General features: G+C 42.1%; 1 protein-coding gene across 24 annotated transcripts in view; it reads right to left on the reverse strand.

Annotated features, from left to right (window-relative positions):
* USP28 (ubiquitin specific peptidase 28) overlaps nt 1-18,867 on the reverse strand; it is a 65,415-nt gene extending 46,548 nt beyond the window's left edge. For 13 of the 24 annotated variants that reach the window (XM_086339299.1, XM_086339285.1, XM_086339294.1 and 10 more), the window contains exon 1: nt 2,705-2,824. In XM_086339299.1, the coding sequence (XP_086195425.1) occupies nt 2,705-2,773 (69 nt within the window). In that variant the 5' untranslated portion in view covers nt 2,774-2,824. Of the gene's footprint in view, nt 1-2,704; nt 2,825-18,755 lie in introns of those variants that run through there. The other 11 variants (XM_086339300.1, XM_086339289.1, XM_086339296.1 and 8 more) reach the window with 1 other exon arrangement.
* Nucleotides 18,868-23,307: the final 4,440 nt, after the last annotated feature.

The following is a 23,307-nucleotide window of genomic DNA, read 5'->3' on the forward strand; positions in this document are numbered from 1 at the left end:
AACATTTAAATGTAACATTCTAGCCTTAATGGACACTTAAAGTGCCTCCTGTTTCTCTGTGAGCAGTGCGTAAGTAGGTCACTATAAGGAGTCCAGGGAATTTGCATGGATGTGAAGATGTGCTATTTTAAGCTGCACTGCACATGCCATTTGTGTGTGTCATTTTTCACTGACAATAAGTTTCTGATCATGTAATTAACAAACACCAACAACGTCACATTTGAAACTTTAGGTCTGATTGATTAAAAAGAAGTATAGATAAAGCTGGAATTTTCTGAATTACAAATAAAATTCCAGAGAGAATAAAGTATGGAGTGTTTTCTCTTCACTAATCTGAATCATGGCAAAACCTTCCGTGCTATGAGATCAGTTTATAACCCCTTTCAGCCTCAAAGCCTTCACTAAGCATTTGGTCCTGTTTTGCACAAAGACAAAAGTTAACACAAAACACGTATTTACAAGTAAGCTCAACTTAAACGGTCGGTTGGCCCAAGTGAAGACACAGTGATCTTTCAGATGAATACTAAAAACGAAATAGTTCTAACTTAGTGCAGCCAGCAGAAATCTAATTTATACTATTCTTAAGGTTATCCTAGAATGAAGCCCCGAATCAACAGCTGATGTTGACCACTAACTATCTTTTGGTTAGTGCTGTGTCTCCAAGAGGCAGTCTAGTTCCCTGCCAGCTGTAAGAGAAACAGTATCCTCTGTTCTTCAACAGCTGAGGGCCCAATGCAACACTCAAGTATCACGAACTAGAAAAAACGAACTGAAACACCCCTGTGCAGTCCTCAGAAAAGCATCAACAGTCTTTCTGTTCTAGTCACAGGCCATGGTCATAGGCTCGAAATGGAACCCTACCCTGCTGAGCCCAGCAGTCCTGGAGGCTGGGCATCTGTCTCAGGCAGTCACTGCCTGGGCACTGGGAGAAGGACTTTTGCACTAAGAAGTGTCCAGAGCTAACCTTGGAAAACACTGAAAACACCCAGCATGTGATGTTTAGAAAAGTAATGCATCAAAAAGTCTGTTTTCAAATGAATCCTAATTCCGTGATCATACTGTGTTGCTGCTGCTGCTGCTGCTAAGTCGCTTCAGTCGTGTCTGACTCTGTGCGACCCCATAGAGGGCAGCCCACCAGGCTCCCCCGTCCCTGGGATTCTCTAGGCAAGAACACTGGAGTGGGTTGCCATTTCCTTCTCCAATGCATGAAAGGGAAAAGTGAAAGTGAAGTCGATCAGTCGTGTCTGACTCTTTGCAAGCCCATGGTCTGCAGCCTACCAGGCTCCTCTGTCCATGGGATTTTCCAGGCAAGAGTACTGGAGTGGGGTGCCATTGCCTTCTCCAGATCATACTGTGTAAAAGTGTGCAAATCTATATAGCTCAATCATATCCAATTTTCTAAAAAGTCCAAAATGACGTATCCAAAAAAGGATGGAATAACAACTGCGAAGGGGAAATGGGTAGTGTATCAGCCTTGAACTGGAACCAAGGAGAGAAGAGTGGGATAGACAGACACACCTTCACCTCAGACCACTCAGTGTTTCAACAAAAGACAATGCCAGGTGGAATAACAGCTCACTCACACCGCTTACTTCCCACCAGGTGCTGTTCAAAGCACTTCAGAGGTATTAACTCATTTATCTCTCAGAACAAACCTGTGAGAGACACACTGTGGCCGTCTGACAGAAGACTGAGGCACAGAGAGGTTGAGTAACTTACAGAAAGTTACTGCTAGTAAGGGTTGGAGCTGGGACTGGACCCCAGGCTGCCCGACCCCAGAGTCTGCACCCTAACCTCTATGCCATGCTGTATCTGAGAAGACGAAGAAAACAGGCAAAAAACGCCTACTTAATGCAAAACAATGCAAATATTTTATTCTTAAATTTTGACCTTGATCTTAGCAAGTTTCCTATTTTTATTTTAGCTGCCTTTACAGAAGCACAGTTTTGATTACTTAGTAGAACAATCAGTTCCAAATAAGCTACCATCAGGAGCTAGAGGTGTAAACACTAGAAGATACTGAATCTAAGGTGCCATCAGTTATAAAATGGTGTCACCAAAGAGAAAAACTGCTGCTCAACTATGACACAATACCTTCACGACAATCCTAGGAGACACATGACCTGGTCACATCAGCTTCTCGTAGCTCCAAAATGTCTCATTTATGTTGAGAAACACAAGTCACCCTGCTTCCAGGTGCATAGCCTGGCATGCATTAGGTAATTCTTTAGCATATTTCTCAGCAACAACATCAAAAAAGGCTTAAAACACCTACAGTATCTCCCTTTCTGAGGTCCCATGATGCATTCGATTGTAGTTTTGCAAGAAAATCTCAACTTGCAATCATTCCTCCAAAGACAAATATTTTACTTCACATAAAATCAAATCTGTACCCTGCTGTTCTGTTTCTATGCTTTTCTTCATAGTTTTTGTTTCACTGTTGAATCATAGTGTGATCTTTTTAAAGTCGTTTTAGACGGCAAGTAAACTAACCATGCAGTACCAACAGGGTGTGTAACCTGGCTGCCATGGTGGCAGGAAGAGCTATGACCAAGCCCACATGTGTGTAGACCATAAAAACTACACCACATGTGCTATGTGGAGGATGGTAAATTAAGGAGCATCTCAAGTTCAGAGATCTCAGAATGCCGAATAAGTGCTAATCAACGAAATACGGTATTCAAATGATAAGTAACTTACTAACCATTACATGTGGCCACAGGTTAAAGTCCCACTCCTCTGTCTCCATGCTGAAAGAGGTAGCAGCAGACATTAACACATCTAGAATACTCTCAGGAAAGGAAACTCAGGTTCCCTTTTTTTTTAAAGCTATTGGGCAGAGATGACAACGACATAAAATCATTCTGTGCAGCTCCAAGAACAGTGTTATACTCATCTCATCTCCCTCAAGAACTCTATGTGTGTGCTAAGTCACTTCAGTCTGACTCTGTGTGACCCTATGGACTGTAACTTGCTAGGCTCCTCTGTCCTTGGGGATTCTCCAGGCAAGAATATCGGAGTGGGCTGCTCTGCCTCCGCCAGGGGATCGTCCTGACCTGGGGACCAACCCGCATCTCCCACGTCTCCTGCACTGGCGGCAGGTTCTTGACCACTAGTGCCACCTGGGAAGCCCCATACTATTCAAGGACTCCAGCCCCTTTATTCTCTGCCCTTTCTAACCTCCCATGCTGAGGGAACAAACGAGCCTGTAAAGGAATGGGACTTACTATCTTTACCTGCTATTTCTCCCCATGTAGACCTCTGTTTATATGTGAAATTCCTGCCTCCATAAAGACAAGAATCACACAACACACTACCTAATGTGAATTACCCACAGGACAGTGCTGTTCACAGTTGTAACCAACACTTATTGAACGCCTTTCTGTCAGGAACTTCGGATGCCTCATACATCATGTAATCCCTGAAACAACCCTAAAATAGTCAGGGATCATCTTCATTGTGCAAATTAGAAAACTACGGTTTATAAAATCAATTTTGTCATCAAATATCTTGATTAAATGATTACTCAAAAATAACCATTAAGATTCTGAACAGCACATTTCACAACGAGTAAGCTATGCTATTGGCACACATGAACAAGTGCTATTACATGACTCAGTCCTATAAATATTTAGCTAAACCTAAACTCTCAGTGGCACCCACAACCCAAATCCTAATCAGGGCTTCCCGGGTACAGACAGTAAGGAATCCACTGCAATGTAGGAGACTCAGGTGCGATCCCTGGGCCAGGAAGATCCCCTGGAGTAGGAAAAGGCAACCCACTCCAGTATTCTTACCTGTACAATTCCATGGACAGAGGAGCCTGGTGGTATATCTGACATTTTAATTTTACAACAACAGACAAGCTAAGCTCATTGTGCATAGATAACTCACAGTTTCTCCTCAACTTCACACGAAATTGATTTAAATATTAACTTCACCATAACTATGATGCTACAAATAAAGCACACAGCCAACAAGAGACAAGACAAAGCCTGTGCTCTAGTCATAATGAAGTCAAATAACTGGCAAGAGCCAACAGGTCTGCATTTCCTTAACTAAATACAGATTATTTTCATAAAACAAAGAGCACTCTCTTTTCTTGCCCAGAGGCAGTAAAGAAAGACAGGCACACACAAATCTCTAGAAAGAGCTCAGCTACTCCATGGTTTTGGTGCAAAGCTTCTCTCTACTGAGGTTCTCTTACAGCAAAGATGGCAACTCACCTCATCATAAACAATAAACAGGATTATTTGCATGGTAAAAACATTAAGTTATCAAGTTTTGTAATAAACAACTGACCTAATCCTACTGCAACTAAATTAAAACTCCTTGATGAGCAAACTACTGCGATTACTAATCTCACAATCTTCAAAATACCCAGTTTAGCACTGTGACAAGGGTGCTTTCTAGATGATTCCATTCCTTCAAACAGGAATGCTATTTTCACCATTCTGATGCACACATTTACTGATCTCGATTATCTATTTTTACAAGGACATTTCTAAATTTAAAGCTAAGTAATTGATAAATGCTACTTTATTCCAAAGAAATACCAAGGTGTGCCTAATAAAATTCTCTCCAAAGTCAAAGATCTGGTTTTCTAATTTTAAAATAAACCTTAAATATCCAAGGAAAGCAAAGGGTAACTCTAGGAGTCAAAGAAAATACACAGCAGCAACTCCAGAAACCCAGACTATATAACAGAGTCTTAGCACAGTCTGAGACTGCCGCTAACCTTTCCAACTTCCACGGAAAAAGTCCGCAAAAGCCCTGCTATTTTTTCAATTTTTATTCCAGTAACAACTCTATGTTGGTACAATTTACTCATAACATGGAAATCTAAAGTGCCTCATGACTCCACAAATGACAAATAGCCATTTTTTTCTGGATAAAACCGAATCCCCTGAAATCGATAACTTATTTTAATGGTGCAAAACTTAGGTACATGATGAAAATCACTGTTACAGTTCATCAACTGGCTTAACGTTTTTAAAAAGCATTAAAAGCTTTTAAAAGTTAGTCAATCCTAAGTGGTTTAGAGGGGTATGAACTAATATTAAAAGCAAGGAAAAAGAACTAATCATTATTTACTCAAACTTTTTCATCTCTTTTGTCCACATTCACTGAGTAGAAAATTCTAACAGCACAAAATGATATAAAATGAAAGGGAAATTTCCCTGGTCCTTCCATCCAGTTCCATGTCCCAGGAGTAATCACTATTAATAGTTGCTGACATCTTTCAGCAACGGTCTATGCACACGAACGTCTTCTTTCATACTATACACGACGTCCTGCACCTTTTTTCCCCTTACTTTAGAATACACTAAGACAATATTTTTTCATTTCTTTAAATACATATATGCCTCAACCAAATACAGGAAACAGGTCCAGGAAACTAATATGACAAGGTCTTATGAAACGCATCTTCAAAAGTTTAAGAAAATGCCATTTAGCCATCTATTTGCTAAATGAGAAACTAAGAAAATACAGGAAAAGATATAGAAAGCAAGTTTACACACTTATAGTTTCAGAAACAAAATTCTATGTTATTATTAGATGGGCCTCAGTGTGTAGTTTCCATCTTTTATAAATAACAGGGACCAGAGAGGTGATGGAGAAGGCAATGGCACCCCACTCCAGCACTCTTGCCTGGAAAATCCCATGGATGGAGGAGCCTGGTGGGCTGCAGTCCATGGGGTCGCTAGGAGTAGGACACGACTGAGCGACTTCACTTTCACTTTTCACTTTCATGCACTGGAGAAGGAAATGGCAACCCACTCCACTATTCTTGCCTGGAGAATCCCAAGGACAGGGGAGCCTGGTGGGCTGCCGTCTATGGGGTCGCACAGAGTCAGACACGACTGAAGCGACTTAGCAGCAGCAGCAGAGAGGTGATGTGGGATGGGATTATGAACAGTTCTAAATGTCAGGATGAGTTTAGACTTGATCTAATGAACAACATAAAATCATTACAGGCTCTTCAGCAGGGAAGAAATGTGAGGGGCAAAAAAGGCATTTTAAAGGGATTAATCTATCACATGTTAACAGCTAGTTTAAAAGTGGTTAAAATTAGGAAAAGAAAGCTTAACCATGAGTTACAGAGCTACTGAATAAACCAAAGATGATGAAAGCAGTTGGAAGCTGGTAGGAAAAATGGAATGGTAGAGTACAGTCTATGGGTTTTTCCAATGGCTCAGTGAGTAAAGAATACACCTGCAATGCTGGAGACATAGGAGATTCAGGTTCGATCCCTGGGTTGGGAAGATCCCCTGGAGGAGGAAATGGCAATCCACTCCAGAATTCTTGCTGATAAATCCAATGGACAGACGAGCCTGGCAGGCTACAGGCCATGGGGTCACAGGGATAGACACAATTGAGCGACTAAGCACTAAGAGTATACTCTGTACATCTCAAAGAGTGAAGAGATGAAGCTTAGTCAAGTATTTGAAAATGGATGCCTAAGAGAATGTGACTGACAAAGACATAAAAAGAAACCATAAAAAAAATAATGTAGTATACCATACTAACACAATGAAGGGGGGGGGGAGTCATTTTGATCAATGCAGAAAAAATACAACACATTTGATGATATAAATAATTGGGAAACTAGGAAAAGAACGGCATTTTCTCAATGTGATGAAGGACCTGTATTTAAAAAAGAAACTCAGTTAACATCATGCACAGTAGTGCAAGACTGAAAGAGTCCCCCTTAAAATCAGTATTAATACAAAGAAGGCCATTTTCACCAATGTTATTCAACATTATACTAGAAGTTCTAGCCAGAACAATTAGGCAAGAAAAATAAATAAAAGACACCTACATGGGAAAGGAAAAAGCAAAACTATCTCTATTTACAGATGACATGATATATAAAACACCAAAAAAATCCACTAGAGCTAATAAATAAATTCAGCAAAGTTGAAGAGCATAGGATCTATAGAAAAAAATCAGCTGTGTTTCTATACAGTAACAGTGTACAATCTAAACAGGAAATTAACAATTCCATTCATTATAGTTTCCAAAAGAATAAAACACTTCAGAATAAATTTAACCAAGAAGGTGAAAGATCTGTATACTAAAAACTACATAACACTGAGAAAAAAAGTAAAGGAAACTTTCATAAATGGAAGAACATCCAAGGTAATGGACGGAAAGACCGTATTAAGGTTCTCCAGAAAAACAGAACCAACAGGGCGTCAGTGTGTGTGTGAAGAAATCCTGTGTTCATAGTTTCCAGTATATGTGAGTTAAGAAATTTATTATTACAAATTGGCTCTTGGGATTTTGGAAGCTGAGAAGTTCCAAGATCTACACTGGCTGGAGAACCAGCCAATGGGGTCATTTTAACCTGAGTTGGAAGCCTGAGAACCAGGAAAGCTGATATAACTTTCAGTCTGAGGGCAAGAGAAGACCTGCACCCAATTAGGTAGGTAATGTTTCCTCTCTACCAGCCTTTACTGTTTAGGCTTTCGGTAGCTGGGATGAGGTCCAAAGACATCAGAGAGAGCAATCAGCTTTATTCACCCTACTGATTCAAATGCTAATCTCATCCAGAAGCACCCTCACAGACATAACCAGAATGTTTGACAAAATGTCTGGACACCTCCTGGTCTAGTCAAGCTGACACATAAAATGAACCACCACAAAGACTTAATATTAATACGTTAATACTACCCAAAGTGATCTACAGATTCAATGCAATGTAAAAAAGATCAATTCCAATGACCATTTTTACAGAAATGCTGACCATATCCATATGAAATCCATATGGAATTTCACAAGACGCTGAATAGCCAAAACAATATTGAACAAAGAGGACTCACTCACACTCTTAAGATTTCAAAAGTTACTGTGAAACTAGAGTAATCACGACAGTATAGTACTGGCATAAGGACAAGCAGATGGGCAAATGAATTGGAATTGGGAGTCCAGAAGAGAGTCATAATCTCTGGTCAACTGATCTTTAAGTTTTTTAAAAAATTCTATTATCTATTTATTGATTTAACTTCTGGCTGTGCTGGGTCTTCACTGCTGCACACAGGCCTTCTCTAGCTGCGGCAGGTGGGGGCTACTCCTCGTTGCAGCGTGCAGGTTTCTCTCTGTGGTGGCTTCTCTTGCTGCGGGGCACGGCCTCTAGGCGCGGGGCCTCAGTAGTTGTGGCGCGTGGGCTTAGTTGCCCTGTGATCTATGGGATCTTCCAGGACCACAGATGGGACCTGTGTCCCCTGCACTGGCAGGCAGACAGTTAACAACTGGACAACCAGGTAAGTCCTGGTCAACTGATTTTTGATAAGGATGTCAAGACTATTTGATGGGGGGAAAAAAAGCCTCTTCAAAAAATGGCATTCAGGATGGTATAAGCATAAGATTGACAGTATTTAAGAGCAAAATTTGCAACAAGTACTAAAGTAGCCATAGAGATTTAATGTAAGGTTTACAGAACATCATAATAATGCACTATAGGTATGTGATGTGATAAATATCAGAAGAGCAAACATATTGTAATATATACACTTACCCAAGGAACATGATGTACACTTTATGTTTACACACTCCAAACAAAAACGGTGGTAGAACAACTAGATATACACTTGAAAAAGAATAAAGTTTGACCCCTACTTCACACAAGATTCAAAAACTAACTGAAAATGGATCAACATCTAAAGTCAAAGAGATAAAATTATACAACTCTAACAAGAAAGTTAGAGGTAAATCTTCAGTATCTTGAATTTGACAATGGATTCTTTTTATATTATCCCCAAAGCACAAGTGACAGAAGAAAAAACAGGTAAGTGGCGTTTCATCAAAATTAAAAACTTGTATGCAACAAAGGACATTATCAAGAAAGTGAAATGACAACCTACAGGATGGGAGTAAATATTTTCAAAACATAAATCTGAGAAGGGTCTAGTATTTCAGATTATATTAAAATTCTTACAATTCAAAAACCAAAGACAAATAAACCCAATTCAAAAACGGGAAAAAGACTGAAACAGACATTTCCCCAAAGAAGAGATACAAATGATCAATAAGCCTAAGAAAAGATGCTTAACAACAACTGCCATTAGGAAAATGCAAACCAAAACTAAATGAGATACCACATCATAGGCAAAGATGACTCCTATCAAACAAAGCAAAAATGGAAAATTACAAGTTTGGAGAGGACATGGAGAAACTGGAATCTTTGTGTGCTGCTGGTGGGAATGTAAAACAGTAAAGATGCTGTGGAAAAGTCTGACGGTTCTTCAAAACGTTATATATAGAATTACCCTATGAGCCAGCAATTCTACACTTAGGTATATACCCAAAATAATTGGAAGCAGGTATTCAAATATTTAGGGCTTTACATGTGGCTCAGTGGTAAAGAATCCACCTGCAATGCAGGAGACACAGGTTTGATCCCTGGGTCAGGGAGATGCCCTGGAGGAGAGCATGGCAGCCCACTCCAGTATTCTTGGCTGGAGAATCCCAAGGACAGAGGAGCCTGGTGGCTACAGACCACGGGGTTGCAAAGGGTCAGACATGACTGAAGTGACTTAGCATACACTCAAATATTTGGACATGAATGTTCACAGAAGTACTACTTGCAAAAGCCAAAAGGTGGGAAAAACTCCAATGTCCACCAATGGAAAAATTACATCTCACATCAGGTAAGATGTAACAGATATATCTGTTATTCAGTCACTCAGCCGAGTCCAATTCTTTGCAACCCCATGGACTGCAGCATGCCAGGCTCCCCTGTCCTTCACTATCTCCTGGAATTCACTCAAACTCCTGTCTATTCATGATGGCAATGCCATCCAACCCATCTCATTCTCTGCCGACCCCTTCTCCTCCTGTTTTCAATCTTTCCCAGCATCATAGTCTTTTCCAATGAGTCAGCTATTCACATCAGGTGGACAAAGTATTAGAGCTTCAGCATCAGTCCTTCCAATGAATATTCAGGGTTGATTTCCTTTAGGACTGACTGGTTTGATCTCTATGCTATCCGAGGGACTCTCAAGATCTTCTCCAGCACCACAGTTCAAAAGCATCAATTCTATCCAAGGGACTCTCAAGAGTCTTCTCTGGTACCATGGTGCAGAAGCATCAATCCTTCAGTGCTCAGTCTTTTTTACGGTCCAACTCTCACATCTGTACATGACTACTGAGGTTATTGATATTACTCCCGGCACTCTTGGTTCCAGTTTGTGTTTCATCCAGCCCGGCATTTCGCATGATGTACTCTTCATATAAGTTAAATAAGCAGGGTGACAATACAGAGCTTTGACATACTCCTTTCCCAATGTGGAACCAGTCCATTGTTTCATGTTTGGTTCTAGAGCTGAGTATCAGCCATTATTGAAAGGAATGAAGTACTGATACATGCTATAACTTGGATAAACTTCAATAAACTAAGTGAAAGACACAATACACAAAAGGTCACATATTATACGATTCCATTTACATGAACTATCAGAACAGGTAAAACGCAGAGACAGAAAGCAGATCAGTGTGGCCAGCAGGGAGAGTGGAGGGGAAATGGGGAGGGACTGCTTGGTAGAATTCAGTTTTCTTTTGGGGTGATAAAAATATTTTGGACCCAGACAGAAGTGGTGGTTCTGCAATGTTGTGAATATACTAAATGTATACTTTAAAATATGTAATTTATATTATATGAATTTCACCTCAACTGAATAAAAACTGAGCTTTGCATATGTACATGCATACACACAACAAAAAAGAAAAAAGACACCAGGAAAGTACTAACTTGGGCAGGAATATTGGAAAAAGGAAATATTTTCTTAGGATATCTCAAATTTAACCTACCAACCATTATGTAGCAGCTGCTAGCATCTATTCACACAGATCTTTAATCTGGCTATGAATGTCTGGCATTTTGACCTCTGTGTTTATTAGAAAGCCTTGATGGTGGCAATAGCACCAGGTATCCCCGACTGCACCACACATTAGCCTCTGGGTAAATTTCAACTTTCTTGAGCATCAATTTCTACAGCTGGAAAATAAAGTATACCATAAGCTTTGACAGCACAGGTGTGACTGTGAAATGAAGTAATGGGTACAGGAATTGTTATTAAAATGAAAAAATGAGTTTTTAAATGTAAAATACTGTGATCTGTCCATCTTAACAAAATTCATCTACAGATTATAGTAAAAATACTGATATCCTAGAAAAATAATTGCCTTTGCCAGGGTTTTAGTTTTATTACTTACTAGTTGGGTCACTTTGCAAATTCTGCTTCACACTAAATTTTATTTCATAGAGTTGCTATATGGGTTCAATGAGAAATATATGTTAAAGTGCTCCATAAATTGTCAAGGTAGTCAAAAAGTTTGGTTCTAGAGAGACATGTACTGCAGCAGGCAAAGTCAGAATGGCATGAAGTCTCACCTATGCCATGCTGCGTGTGCTCAGTTGCTAAGCCATCTGACTCTCTGCCACCCTATGGACTGTAGCCTGTAGTCCCGCGAGGCTCCTCTGTCTGCGGGACTTTTCAGGCAAGAATACTGGAATGGGTAGCCATTACCTTCTTCAGGGGATCTTCCCGACCCAAGGCAGGAACGCTGCTTCTTCTGCCTTCATCTCCTGCATTCGCAGGCTGATTCTTTATCATTTGAGCCACCTGGGAACCCCTCAACCGTGCTACTTAGAATTTATTCTTGAGTGAGTCATTTTTTCAAATGCAATACAGAGACAGACTTTGGTTTAAAATTTTCTTATTAGGACCTTGTGAGTTATATTAATATCTGAGGCTGAGTTTTCCCACAGTAATAAGACATAATAATTCATACCTTATAGGGTTTTTATAAAGATTAAAAATGTACCAAAAACTGGCATATGGCAGATGCTCTAAGTATGTATTTACAGGGCTGGTACAGTAACTGTGGGAAAAGGAGTGAGGCAGCAAATGTTTATCTCAAGTAGAAATGCTCAAAAAGCATTTGGAAAAAGAGGAGTTGAAGTCGTCTGCAATTTGGGATCAGACATGCAGATCTGGAAACAGTTAATAAAAGGACAGTAACAACAAAGAAAGCAAAGGTTCGCCCCTAGCAGAGAAGAAATGTAGAAAAGCCAGAAAAATAAAGGCCTCAGGGCCTTCCTTGGTGGTGCAGTGGCTGGGACTCTGAGCTTCCAATGCAAGCGGCCCAGGTTCCACCCCTGGTCAGAGAACTAGATCCCACATGCTGCACGTCACAACTAAAGATCCTGCGTGCAGCTAAGACCCAGAGTAGCCAAATACATACACACGTGCATACAAACACACACACATGAAGCACGGGGCCCAAAGGTCCCAGGGCAGAGGGCTCAGGAAGTACAGTAGCAACACTGGGCACACTTACCAGGACACGGAACCAAAGCCTGAGGCCAGGGTTCTGCCACAGACTGTGATCACGAATAAATCAACTCCCTAAACCAGTTACTATATTTGCAAAACCAAGAAAGCTGTAGTAGGGGATTTCCCTGGTGATGCAGTGGATAAAAATCACCTGCCAATGCAGGGGACAGAGGTTTGATCCCTGGCTCAACAAGATCCCACATGCCACTGAGTAGCTAAGCCCGAGTGCCACAACTACTGAAGCCCTGGCACTCTAGGGCAAAGGTGCAGTATGGAATTCCTTGGTGGTCCAATGGTGAGGACTTGGCACTTTCACTGTTAAGGGCACAGATTCAATCCTGGGTTGGGAACTGCTGCTGCCGCTAAGTCGCTTCAGTCGTGTCCGACTGTGTGCGACCCAATAGTCGGCACTGGAGTGGGTTGCCATTGTCTTCTCCAATGCACCAAAGTGAAAAGTGAAAGTGAAGTCACTCAGTCGTGTCCGACTCTTTGTGACCCCATGGACTGCAGCCTTCCAGGCTCCTCCGTCCATGGGATTTTCCAGGCAAGAGTACTGGAGTGGGGTGCCATTGCCTTCTCCGTGGTTGGGAACTAAGATCCTACAAACTTGTGCAGCACGACTCCATCCCTCCACACAAAAAAGAGAAAGCTGTAGTACATAAATTCAAACATCTTTTCCAGGGCTAGTTTTCATAAAAGTTATAAAATGATGTCATCAGTTCAGAACCGAGGGCTTACTGTGGTACATCTGTGATGAGACCATGGTGAATGATTCAAGAAAACACGCTGGAATTTTTTTGTAAAAAGCAGAACAGTTGGTAATAACTAGCAACAAAATCAAGAGCCAAAATAACTATCAACCAAAAAGTGGCCATGAAAAATCATCACAAATCAAACCATGAAAATGGGACTTGAGAAAGAATTTGAATAAGCAAGGATGTAGAAAGAACTAGAACTAAAAGGTCACTGACCTGACTAGAAGGTGATTAGTCACTGGTCACCTCCAAGAGATCCATTTCACTTGCTACTAAAGCCTACTGCTGGCAAGGCTCTCGTTGGGTGCCCTCGGAGATGTTGATCACATAAAACCACTCACTGCCCTACAATCTAATCTTCTGTTGCCTGGTCAGCCTCTCTGTAGGCCTGTGGGCAATCAGCCCTCATCCTGCTGGAGCCTAAGTGATCCCCAGAGTCACCTGCTAACTGGGCTTTTGCAAAGTTGCTGCTGCACCTCAAGTAAAATCTGGGAACCAACTCACTTCGGCATGGGGAGGGGGGGCCTCCTACCAGCCAAGAGCTAAACCTTGCTTAGGTCTGTATTTTTCAAATTATCCACAAGGAGCTGGAATTACATTGTAACTGGAAAACTGTTTTAGAGAAGAAACAGGTGGACTTACAAGAAAGTAAACAAAATGAAAGATAGTAAACAAAATTAAAGAACAAGGCAGACAATTTTGCTATTGTTGCTATTTTGTTTGAGGATTGAGGAGGAGTGTGCATAGCTGAAGGGAAAACGGGAATCCTTTGGAGCAGAAAATTGATCACTTTCACAAAGTTTATCACCCAGGGATCTTGTCAAAAAGCGATTCTGATTCTGCAGGTCTAGGGTGGAGGCCCAGACAGTGGTATGTTGATTTGTCCAGCCTACTTATTGCCTTAGTAGAAATATTTCAACTGAGATTTCAAGCTACTAACATGAGGTCATTGAACACAGAGTTGGGAAGAAATGTATACAGTCACCTGGAGAGGCAGTACAAGTACAAGCTGGCTCCAGCACACCCAAATTTCTACATTTCTGACAAACTCTTAGGTGATATGGATGCTACTGGTCCATGGACCATATCCTGAGTCTCAAGGGCGCAGAAGGCAGTGAAGGTACCTGGGAATTAGGCTAGGATAAAGAAGATGAAAGAAAACTTAGGCGAATGAGGAGAAACATCATCTAAACCAGGGTTTCTTAAGCCCCATTGACATTTTGGGCCAGACAACTTCTTGTTTTGGGGAAGGGGGGGCTCTCTGTACACTGCAGGATATTTAGCAGCATTCTTGGCTTCCACTCACTAGATGACAGGAGTATTCTTCCCTAGGAGTCACAATCAAAAAGGTTTCTAGATACCACTGATTTAGATTCATCTCTAAAAGAGGGAAGAAGGGAAGAGTACATCTTCCACTAAGAGAAAAGATTCTGAAGGGGGGAGGACCCCAAGCATGAGGCAGAGAGCTCTTTAGGTATCAGTTAGCTCATTCAAGTAGAAAGGAAGATAATCTATTGAGAAAGACTGCAATGAGAACTGAAAATTTAAAACATCAGGAAGAGAGTTCTACAGACTAACAGGTTCTAACCCAAGACCATGAGTCCATCAACTAAGAAGTAGGATCAGAGATTTCTTGAGCTCTTGGGAGTTAGAAGTCCCTGGGTTCAACCTTGGCTGTACCCTTTACTAGGTAAGTAACCTTGTGCAAATTATTTAACAAGAAATAAGAAAACTTCCTGAAGCTGTCCTAAGTACTGAGATAATATGTTAAGTTGTGAGCACAGTCTGGCATATAGTACATGATCAATCAAGGTTATCTACTACTACTATCAGCATCATTATTCTCCTTGAAAAATATGTTTCATCTGGCTATTGCTTTAAATTTCTTTGATGAAAGAAAACACATGGCAAGATCTTGCCTGGTGAGGTGTTACTTGTCAATGGGTTTTATAAATTTACTAAAAGTACTGTGTGAGTAGCAACTGTTTGTAGCTGGAGGCATGAGAGCTGTGGATGCCAACCAAGCACTCACTCACTGATGTTCCAAAAATTACAAGTAATGAGACAAAATAAAAGAGTGTAAAACCAATAAATCAAAAGAAGGCACTAAATTTTCTCAGAAACAGGTTTTCATAGGGCTTCCGTTAGCAGGACACACGTGTGATGAGCCTTAGTATAGCTGCCAAGGTTGACAGGTTTGTAAGAGCCAATCTGACTTCAAATTACTTGTCCTACTGAGGTAGGAGACAGTGGGTCTCTGGGCTGGACACCTGGTGGTTGTTAAGTGGAGTAAAACTGAGCCTTTGTTCTCAACCAGACACTCGAAGGACAAAGCTAGTGGTAAAAGCTGAGTGCTGCTGAAGCAGAGATAAAGTGCCCGCTCCTGAGGTCAAGGAAGACTTCCCTGTCTGCACATGAGAAGGAATGCTTTTGGGGGTTGAAAAGGGAGGGGACCCCACGCCATAGTAAGTGTGGACATGCACCCACAGGCCTCTACAGTGGGAACTGTCTCAGCAAAAAGTTGCACACGCATCTTGGGCAGGATCCATAGGCCAGTCAGGCATGGACAGAGAAACAAGATAATCGGTCAGAGGTAAACAAAGACCTGGAAGGACAGTTCTACATAAATGATTTACATCACCTCCTCCTCATCCCGGACGACCGCACATCTCTCTGGGCGTGTCTCTGAATGCCTGTGCTCCTCTGCAGGTGTGCGTCGCTGCCTGACTTCTGACTTATGGCACCGCTCCTCATTAGAGAGGATGCCCACACGCTGTCCGGTGTGTATCTCCGCCCTGATTCTGAGCTGGATAAACAAGCGCTTTTCCTGTGTGCTCTCCCATATATTGTGCTGTGTCTCTAATAATAAACTTTGTATCTGTTTTTATATGTTTTGCCTCCTTGAAATATTCTTGCTTCAAACAGGGCCAAGAGCCAGCGCCACTTTGACTCTAGCCTCTAGCCCTTGGTGGTCCAGTGGCTAGGACTCTTGGTTTTCATCCAGGTTGCTGCTAAGTCACTTCAGTCGTGTCTGACTCTGTGTGACCCCATAGACGGCAGCCACCAGGCTCCCCCATCCCTGGGATTCTCCAGGCAAGAACACTGGAGTGGGTTGCCATTTCCTTCTCCAATGCAGGAAAGTGAAAAGTGAAAGTGAAGTCACTCAGTCGTGTCCGACTCTTCGCGACCCCATGGACTGCAGCCTACCAGGCTCCTCCATCCATGGGATTTTCCAGGCAAGAGTACTGGAGTGGGGTGCCATTGCCATCCAGGTTACCCAGGTTTAATTCCTAAGCAGAGAACTAAGATCTCTCTTCAGGACTGCTCAATGCTTTCCCTCCGAGAGCACTACAGTAACAGTAAACGCTGCTGCTGGGTTTTCATCTAAGTCAAGAACTGATTTAAATGGTGCATGCTAACTCGCTTCAGTCTCGTCCGACTCTTCGAGATCCCATGGACTGTAGCCCGCCGGGCTCCTCTGTCCATGAGATTCTCCAGGCAAGAATACTGGAGTGGGCTGTCATGCTCTCCTCCAGGGAATTTTCCCAACCCAGGGATCGAACCTGCATCTCTCAAGTCTCCTGCATTAGCAGGTGGATTCTTTACCACTAGCGCCACCTGGGAAGCTGCGATTTAAATGGTACCTACCTCTTTTAGACTCAAGTGCAGACTGAGAACAGATTTCAAGAGTACTGCGTTTTCGTCCCACTCAAGTTCTTTGAGGCTATAACAGATTCTGCCTGTACCATGTACGCTGACCAATAAGGGAAAGGAAGCACTCTAAGTTTTAAATAGCTGCTGAGTGTCAGGGGAGGAGAGCTCCCCTCAATTAGAACAATTCAAGATCCTTTAAGGACAATAAAGAATTGCTTCACAGAATTTAAAATAGAGTTCATTCTAACATGAAACTTAAGATGAAGAAAATACCAAAATTTTTCCTCTGAGATGGGAAAGGTACTTCTCATATAAGACTCCTTCATTCTAGCCTGCTAACTTCAGGCATTTTACATTAGAAAAAACCAAAAGGGCAAACATTATCAAGCATTCCAAGCTTATCATCTGTCTGTATGGGGCGAATCGCTGGGAAGAACAGTAAATGTCACCACTCTGCAGGTTGCCAGGAATCAGGTCCTCCAGCCAGCCACAGCCACTGGAGTTCCAAAGCTTTCCAAAAATAGCTATGACTTATATACAAGTGTTCATAAAACACCTCACACATGAACGCTTAAACCGAGAAGGCTGAGACAGTGGTCATCTCTCAAACTGCGGCAGAGGTAAATGCAGTTGCTGCTGACCAAAAGGCACATGGTCTCAGCCAACAAATTTAAATATGACTTGCTCTCCCTTAAAATAACATGACATCTCAAAACTAAGATTTTCCCACCTGCTTTTAAGTCACTGTCCTTTAAACAAACAGAACTGATTTGTGAAACGAGAGAAAATCCTGACTCACATTCCAAGGGTCATTTGTAAACGCCTAACAATATTTCTATTAGAAATCAGCACATGAAACACCATTTGCGTACTTTCATTTTAGAGCCCAGGACCTGGAGGTATCTTTTACTACAGGAATTTAAAAAGGAAGTGCGGTCACTTTATACTCCATTGGTCTCTTGAGTGTCCGAAGAGGGGGGAAAAAGGAGGCGTAAAAGGTTTCTCACATGGAGGTATCTGACAGCTCTGTACTGTAAATAGATAGTTTATGAAATTCCTCACTTCCAAACTCGCATTTAAATACTTCCCATTCTGTCTTGAAAAAGTGCACCACTTGACGGGTGACAGGGTAGTGTTAAGTTAGAACATTCCAAAGTAACATTAGAAGACATTCTCAAATTGCCCACTTCCCAAGGTTTTTTTTTTTTTTTTTTTTTTCACAGACATTAGCCTTTTTTCTCTCAAACCAGTGTTCTTTTCCTCTCACCTTCTTAGCCCAGAAACCCCTGTATTGATTTCAATCTTCTTAGATACTAGGACTAGGAAAGCATTATCAGCATACCTTCTATTCATCACGGTGTTCCTCCCCCTTCCTTAACAATCTACAGTGATGAATGCAGTAACTGGGGAGGCTGCTTTCTGCTTAAAAATATGGGGGGTGGGGAGGGAAATGTAGAAGGTAGGAAGTGGTAACAAGGACCCTTGGTCTTTCACACGGTGTAGATAAAATCCTCGCTTTAACTTAGATAACTTCGGTCTGCTTTAGACTCTTAAAACAGCACTGCCCTAAAACGGATTCGGAAAAAAAAAAAAAAAAAAAAAATTCAGCAAAGCCGCCCCTTTCCGAAGTTTCGCGGGGGCCAGGAGCGCTCTCTTTAGAGATCCCTGATGCAGACAGCAGCCCACGTCCAGCCCTTTATTTTTGATATCCCAAATTAGCTAATCTCCCTCGAACTTCAGCCCGTCTCTGGACCCCAAGAAGAGTCCTCAATCTCTGCGAGCGAGCCTTGCAGAGACTTCAGCTTCCTCCCGGAGCCCCGGTGCTCACCCCGGCCGGAGCACTGCCCTCGCCCCCGCCGGGCCCGGGCGCCCTCCGCAGCCCCGCGCCCCATCTCCGCAGGCCCGCCCGCCTGCGCCCCGCGCGGCTCCCGCCTGGGCCCCGCACCCCTACCCCGTGGGACCCGGAGCCCGCCCCCCGGTTCGCGCTCGCCGCCGCGAGGCCCACCGAGCCGTGGCGGTCGGTCGCTCCGGCCGCGTCGTCCTGCTGCAGCTCCGCAGTCATGGCCGAGACGCCCCTCCGTGGGTCACCCTCCTCCCGCCGCCGCCGCCGCCGGCCCAGCCTCGCCGGAGGAGGAGGAGGAGGTGAAGGAGGAGGCCCCGCCTCCGCCCTCCACCCCACTCGAGCCCCGCCTCCGCCCCGCCGCGCGCCGGAGGCTCAGCCCACACGCTCTGCCCCCGGCCTGCGCGCGCACGCGAGGCGCGCGGCCGCGGGCCGAGCTGCTCTGCGTGCTCCCGCGTACGCCGGGCTCTGACCCCGCGCAGGCCACGTGACCCCGGCCCCGCCCGTGCCTAACGGTCAGCTTGTACGTCCGTCGGGCGGTCTGCGGCCCGGAAGTGGTGGTGCCGATCCGGGACCCTCCTTTCCCAAGTCTCTTTCTCCGGTGTCGGCCCTCAAAACCTCCTCATTTTTCGGACTCACCGCCGGCTCAAGACTCCTCACAGACGAGTTAAAGCTACTCCCTGTTTTGGGAACCTGTCTTAGGGAACGGGTAATAGAGGATGCCCTACCTCACTGGAGTCGTCTCCAAGTCCAGTGACGCGAAAAAATGCTTCGTCCTGAAGAAAAGGGAAGACTGAGACTCGACGGAGTGGGCAGACGTCCAAATAACTAACTGAACGGACCAGAACTTGTGTTCACTGATGATTGGGGAGGTACCCTGACACCGACCTGGGCCTGGGGAGCAAGAATCGCCACATTGTCCCATTTTAGATTTTCTGACGTTCAAACTAAAATTTCATAGTATTTTGTTAAGCTTGAGCCGGATACATATGATGGCATATAAAGAGCTAAGGTGCCCTCAATTTACTTTCAACAATTTGGTGGAAATGGTAACTGCTAAACCCCACTTCACATTCAAATGTACCACTTGGCTGTTCCAAATCTGTGTGGAGGCTGGGTAGGGAAGGATCTTTTAGGGCGTACAGCTGATATCGTTGCCCTGGTCAAAGCCTTTGGGCAGCACCTTCAGTGTGAATTTTATGTGGATGGTGGCCTTTCCTGTGCCCCTGGCATTGTTGTCCATGTGATTGTGATGTTTCACCTGTAGGCCTTCCTAGTCTGCATGTGAGCAGTTTGAGGCAAAAGGAAACAGGTACAGATCAGGTGCGTCTCCCATGGGAGACCCGATTATTCTCAGGAGCCTGGGCCATGACTGTTGCTACTTCCTTCACCTGGAGCCCTTGCCTGGCAGGTCGGGTGTGTATTTATGTCTGATGGTTGTAGGACTTTTTATGCTTGTGGCTTTGTCTTTTTTTTTTTTTTTTTTTCCTCATGTGTAATCCTGTGTTCCTGGCCTCAACTTGGAGAGGAGGGAGTCATTGCAAAACAAACTGATTTCTCAGTCCAGTTTATTTGCAGCGTTGTGTACTTATACATTGCTCCTAGAGCAGCTCCTATGTGCCTTTGCAATTTTTAGGAAATTGCTTATTTAATGTGTTTAAATGAGCTGGAAACTCATAAATCTTGTTAATGAAATATTTCCTTAAAAGACCACCAGAGATCTGTACTCCTATATCTGAAAGATGTATGTACAACCGTTTGGTAAATAGAGGTCTCTTGAGTTTTGAGTAAACGTCTTTCTGCTATATGGTTCTAAACAGTGCTCCGAATGTAATAAATCTGATAGAATCTGAGAGCTGTATATGTGGTAAATCCTCTTAGCCCCCTTGGGTTTAACTACCGCCTGATCCCAGACATGGTGATCAGCTAGAGACATCCTGTCCAACCAGAGTATTTAATGACCACTGTATATCATTGCTTTGCCATGAGTTGTCAATCTTTATGGTGATCATATATCAAAAGTAGGTATCTTGGAAAGTGCTGTCACTACAGAAAACCCCTTCTCATTTTCCCTTAAACCCATACTTGAAGCTCCAGATTAATTGCATTATTAGTTGATAATCCTCAAGAATATTCAGAAAAAAAAAGAAATAATAACAAGCAATAGCAAATACTTGTTTAAAAAGGGAATCATTTCCAGAGTATTTTCCCAAAGGAAAAAATTGAAAAAAAATGTTCCTTTCCTGGAAAAGTTTTTGTCCCAATGCTGGATTATTTTCTGAATCAGTGGATTTATACTTCTGCTTCTGATTTACCTCAATTCCAAGGGTATAGTTTCTTTTAATAAAATGATCCCACTTCGGTGTTACTGAATACTAGTTTGGAGCTTGTGTGGGCTAAATGAGAATGAAGGGGAAATGTTAGAATAAGAAAAGCGAAAAGGAAACAAAGATGTTTACATATATTTCATCTCTGCTTCACCCTGTGAATAGTTTTGCCACTGGCTTCAGAGCAACTGGATTTGAAAGCTGCTGGCTGAGGCTGATTGACAGGTGTGAATGTTTTTTGAGCTATGAATTCCTTTCCTGGAATGATCTGGTCGGGAATGTCCTTAAGAGCCAGCTTCTCAGCAGTTAGGAAATGGTCTTTCTTACTATGGAGGAAAGAATATGGATATTTCTGTTACAACCCCTAGATAAAAGAGTTGGATGATGTATAAGGTTAAATATAGATGTTAAAAAATATTTGAGGAAAGGCTTTCATTTTGCCAGTCAATAAATGGGTTTCCAACCTTTGTGAAATGTATACTGTAGGCAGTGTAGTTTGTGGAGAAGTGAAACAACTTTCAGTGAAATTAATGAGTTCATTTTATAATAATTTGAGAAGTATTTGGTCTTGGTTCAAAATAACATCAAATTTCCTTCTTTTTGTATCTCTAGAAAAGACAGAGAAACACTTTTTAAAAAAGCTTCTAGAATCTATTTTCATGAAATTTATGAAAACCTTAAACTCTTGGGATTCAGTTTTTCTTTTATAAGAAAGTAAAAACAACTTTAGCCTCCAGATAAAAAGATAAAAATAGACAACTAGAAATAAGCCCATTTTTGCAAACTTCAGTTTTGACAGCATTGTAACCCAGTGGGGATAAGATGGATTTTAAATAAATAGTCCTCATTTCTTCATATAAAAGTTAGTTTTGGACTCTTAGGTTATAAACAAACGTAATCAAAGCTTAAATATAAAAAAGCAAAATTTAAAACTTATGAAACATTTCATTGGAAAATCTCTATTCTTGAGGCATGGGGAACTTTCTTAAATCAGAGACAAAAGCATAGTCCATAAAAGAAAAGATTGATAGCTTAAATATATTAAAATTAAGAATTTCTTATCATCAAAAAGTACCACAGGAAAAATGAAGATACCAACAAACTGGGAAAAATATTTACAACACATATAATTGATAACATATTGGTCCCTAGGACAAATCTCTAGTTTCATTTGACATGATTAACATATTGGGCCTGGTAATTCTTTACTGTGGAGACTGTGCTTTATAGGATGTTTTAGCATCATCTCTGATCTCAACCTGTTACATGCTTCCCCTGCCAAGTTGTGTGACCATTAAAAATGTCTCCAGACATTGCCAAATGTTTCCTAAGGGGCAATTTCTCCTCCATTTGAGAATCACATATTTAAACTACATGAAAAATGATATGTCAGACAAAGACAAATATTCTACATAATGTAGAATCTAAAATATAAATGAATGAATATGACAAAACAAACAGATTCAGATATAGAGAACAAATCTAGTGTTGCCAGTGGAGAGAGGGAAGAAAAGAGGGGCAAGATAGGGGTAGGGGATTAAGAGAGAACACTATGTATAAAATAAATAAGCAACAAGGATATATTATACAACAGGGAAATATAGCCATTATTTTGTAATGACTTTTTTATAGTTTTTTAATTATATTTTTAATTGGAGGATAATTACAGTATTGTGTTTCTGCCATACATCAACACGAATAAGTCATAGGTATACAGATGTCTCCTCCCTCTTGAATCTCCTTTCCACCTCTCATCCCATCCCACCACTCTAGGTTGTCACAGAACACCAGGTGTGAGATCCCTGCATCATATGCAAGTTCCCGTGGCTGTTTCACATGTGGTAATGTATTTGTTTCACTGTCACTCTGTCAATTCGTCCTTCCCTCTCGCGCCCCCACAGTGTCCACACGTCTTCTCTGTGTCTGCATCTCCATTGCTGCCCTGCAAATAGGTTCATCAGTACCATCTTTCTAGATTCCATATGTATGTCTTTATAGACATTTGTTTCTCTGAATTAATTCACATTGTATAGTAAGTTCATCTGCCTTATTAGAACTGACTCAAACGTGTTCCTTTTTATGGCTAAGTAATATTCCATTGTATATAAGCATCACAACTTCTTTATTCATTCATCTGTTGATGGACATCTAGATTGCTTCCATGTCCTAGCTATTGTAAATAGTGCTGCAGTGAACATTGGGGTACATATGTCTTTTTCATTTATGGTTTCCTCAGGGTATATGCCTAGTAGTGAGATTGTTTGATCATCTGGTAGTTTTCTTGCTGGTTTCTTAAGGAGTCTCCATAGTGTTCTCTATAGTGGCTGTGTCAATTTACATTCCCACCAACAGTGCAAGAGGGTTGCCTTTATTCCACACCCTCTCCAACA

Source organism: Bos grunniens, chromosome 15 (assembly GCF_055505025.1).
Source record: "Bos grunniens cultivar Pamir isolate PY7600 chromosome 15, Bosgru_T2T1.0, whole genome shotgun sequence".
NCBI classification, from domain to species: Eukaryota; Metazoa; Chordata; class Mammalia; order Artiodactyla; family Bovidae; genus Bos; species Bos grunniens.